Source organism: Aptenodytes forsteri, unplaced genomic scaffold, assembly GCF_000699145.1.
Source record: "Aptenodytes forsteri isolate BGI_AS27 unplaced genomic scaffold, ASM69914v1 Scaffold258, whole genome shotgun sequence".
NCBI classification, from domain to species: Eukaryota; Metazoa; Chordata; class Aves; order Sphenisciformes; family Spheniscidae; genus Aptenodytes; species Aptenodytes forsteri.
Genome location: NW_008795250.1, coordinates 2,828,472 through 2,831,150, shown reverse-complemented (window position 1 = coordinate 2,831,150; position 2,679 = coordinate 2,828,472). Strand labels below are relative to the sequence as shown.

Sequence of the window (2,679 nt, the reverse complement as noted above, 5' to 3'; positions counted from 1 at the left end):
CCTCTGCCCCCCTAATCCGCTGCCCCCCAACCCTCTGCCCCCCAGGACCTCAAGGGCCAGTACTGGACGGACGATGACTCCGATGGGGACAATGAGTCCGAGGAGTTCCTCTATGGCGTCCAGGTAAACACCGCGCGTGCTGGGTCCCATGGGTGCCAGCTCCCATGGGTGCCATCGGGGAGCTCGGGGACCCCCAACCTGCACCCAGTCCTGCGTGTGGGGCTGCGGGGAGGCTCTGGGTCTGACGGTGCCGCGGGGTGCTGTGCCGCAGGGGACCTGCGCCGCCGACCTGTACCGTCACCCGCAGCTGGATGCCGACATCGAGGCTGTGAAGGAGATCTACAGCGAGAATGCCGTGGCCGTCAGGTGGGTGCACCCGCCAGCCCCCGCACCTGGCTGTGCCATCCCCCGGGCACCCAGACATGGCATTCCCAGGAGACCCAGCTGTGGCATCCCTGGGCACCCGGCCATGGCAACCCCAGGCACCCAGCTGTGCCGTAGCCAGGGCACCTGGCTGTGGCATCCCCAGGCACCCGTCCATGCCATCTCCGGGGCACTTGGCTGTGATATCCCCGGGCACTCGGCTGTGCCAGACCCAGGGCACCCAGCCGTGGCATCCCTGGGGCACCCAACTGTACCACCCCCGGGGCACCCAGCCACAGCATCACCAGGGCACCTGGCTGTGGCATCCCCAGAGACCCAGCCATGCCGTTCCTGCACACCCAGCTGTGCCATCCCTGTGGCACCCCGCTGTAGCATCCCTGGACACCTGGCCGTGGCATCCCTGGGGCACCCGGCTGTGCCATCCGCAGGGCACCCAGCCGTGGCATCACCAGGGCACCTGGCTGTGCCATACCCAGGCACCCGGCAGTGCCATCCCTGGGGCACCCGGCTGTGCCGTATCCAGGGCACGCAGCCGTGGCATCCCTGTGGCACCCAGCTGTGCCATCCCCAGGGCACCTGGCCATGCCATCCCTGGGCACCCGGCCGCGCCATCCCCGCCCTCCCCGGGCCCCCAGCCACAATCCGGGCGCTCTCCCCTGCCATCCCAGTCTCAGGGGTGCACACGCTTGATACACGGGGAGCCACGCGTGCCCGTCACTGCCCCATGAGCCTGCCCGCCCCAGCACGGCGGGCACCGGAGTGGTTCCGCGGCACCGTGCCAGCTTCACTTCATCCCCCCCCCCTTCCCCCCCCCCCCGCCACGGCGCCGCGTGTCTTCGCAGGGAGTACGGGACCATCGATGACGTGGACATCGACCTCCACGTGAACATCAGCTTCCTCGATGTGAGTCCCCGGCGTGCCCCTGCCGCTGTTGGCACGGGGAGGGGGGAGACACATGCGCGGGGGGGTCTCCAAATTTCCCTCCCCGGCTGGGGGTCCCCGTGGCTGTGCCACATCGTGGCTTTCCCTCGGCAGGAGGAGGTGGCGACAGCGTGGAAGGTGCTGCGGACGGAGCCCATCGTCCTCCGCCTGCGCTTCTCCCTCTCCCAGTACCTCGATGGCCCCGGTGAGTGGGGATGGGCAGGACACAGTGTCCCCACGTGCCCTTGGAATGGGGACGGCGGTGGCACCGATGGCTTGTCCTCCTCTCTCTCTCCGCAGAACCGTCCATCGAGGTTTTCCAGCCATCCAACAAGGAGGGCTTCGGGCTGGGTCTGCAGCTGAAGAAGTAAGAGCCGAAACGCAATGGGCACCCAAGGGTGGTGGGTGGGCCACGGGGTCACCATTTTGCCCCCAAACTGGCCAGGTGCCACATGTCCCCACGCCACCACCTTTTACCTGCCCCACAGCCCCTTGACAGCCTCACCACCAGTTTTGGGTGGGGAAGAGGAGGAGCTGGGTGGCATGGACCACCCATGTGCCAAGCTCAGTGGGCACCAAAGCACCCATGGGTGCTGGCACCCCGCTCGGGCACCCATGCCACCTCTCTGCCAGGATCCTGGGCATGTTCACGTCCCAGCAATGGAAACATCTCAGCAACGATTTCCTGAAGACCCAGCAGGAGAAGCGGCACAGTTGGTTCAAGACGAGCGGCACCATCAAGAAGTTTCGTGCTGGCCTCAGCATCTTCTCCCCCATCCCCAAGTAAGACCCCGACGGTGTCCCCAAGGGACCAACCCTCTGTCCCCTCACCCTGGATGGCTGGGGACCTGGCACCATGCCTCAGTTTCCCCACTCGCCCCTCGGACGCTGCTGCTCCCTACCAGAGCCCAAGGAGGTGAAGGTTGCTCCCAAAAAACAGCCGAAGGCTGAATTTGGCGCCGGGTGACAGAGGAGTAGGGGACGGTGACAAACTGGGGAGCTCAGCGGGACTCTGTGCCCGCAGGTCTCCCAGCTTCCCCGTCATCCAAGATTCGGTGCTGAAGGGCAAACTGGGCATCCCCGAGGCTCGCGTCAACCGCCTGATGAACCGCTCTGTCTCCTGTACGGTGAAGACCCCCAAGGTGGAGGTTTTCGGCTACCCCCCGCCCAGCACCCAGGCAGGTGTCGCCCCCTTCAACATCCTGGTGGGTGCCTCCCCGCCTCGGGGTTTGCTTTCCTCTCCTTTCCCTTCCTGGATTCCCGGGGGCTGCTGTGGGGTCGGATCGCTTGTTGCGGGGTGGTGGGACCCCCTCAGGTTGGGGGGAGCCCCTGTGGGGCTTTGTCCCCTGCGCCTTGTCCCCAGCACCCCTGGGG

The 2,679-nt window shown here is 66.7% G+C and overlaps 1 protein-coding gene across 1 annotated transcript in view; it reads left to right on the top strand.

Moving 5' to 3' along the window:
• PARP6 (poly(ADP-ribose) polymerase family member 6) overlaps positions 1-2,679 on the top strand; it is an 8,010-nt gene that overhangs the window by 1,093 nt on the left and 4,238 nt on the right. The window contains exons 2-8 of the mRNA XM_009278919.1: positions 46-123; positions 272-366; positions 1,227-1,287; positions 1,420-1,510; positions 1,606-1,672; positions 1,939-2,088; positions 2,330-2,483. Of these exons, the coding sequence (XP_009277194.1) occupies positions 46-123; positions 272-366; positions 1,227-1,287; positions 1,420-1,510; positions 1,606-1,672; positions 1,939-2,088; positions 2,330-2,483 (696 nt within the window). The remainder of the gene's footprint in view (positions 1-45; positions 124-271; positions 367-1,226; positions 1,288-1,419; positions 1,511-1,605; positions 1,673-1,938; positions 2,089-2,329; positions 2,484-2,679) is intronic.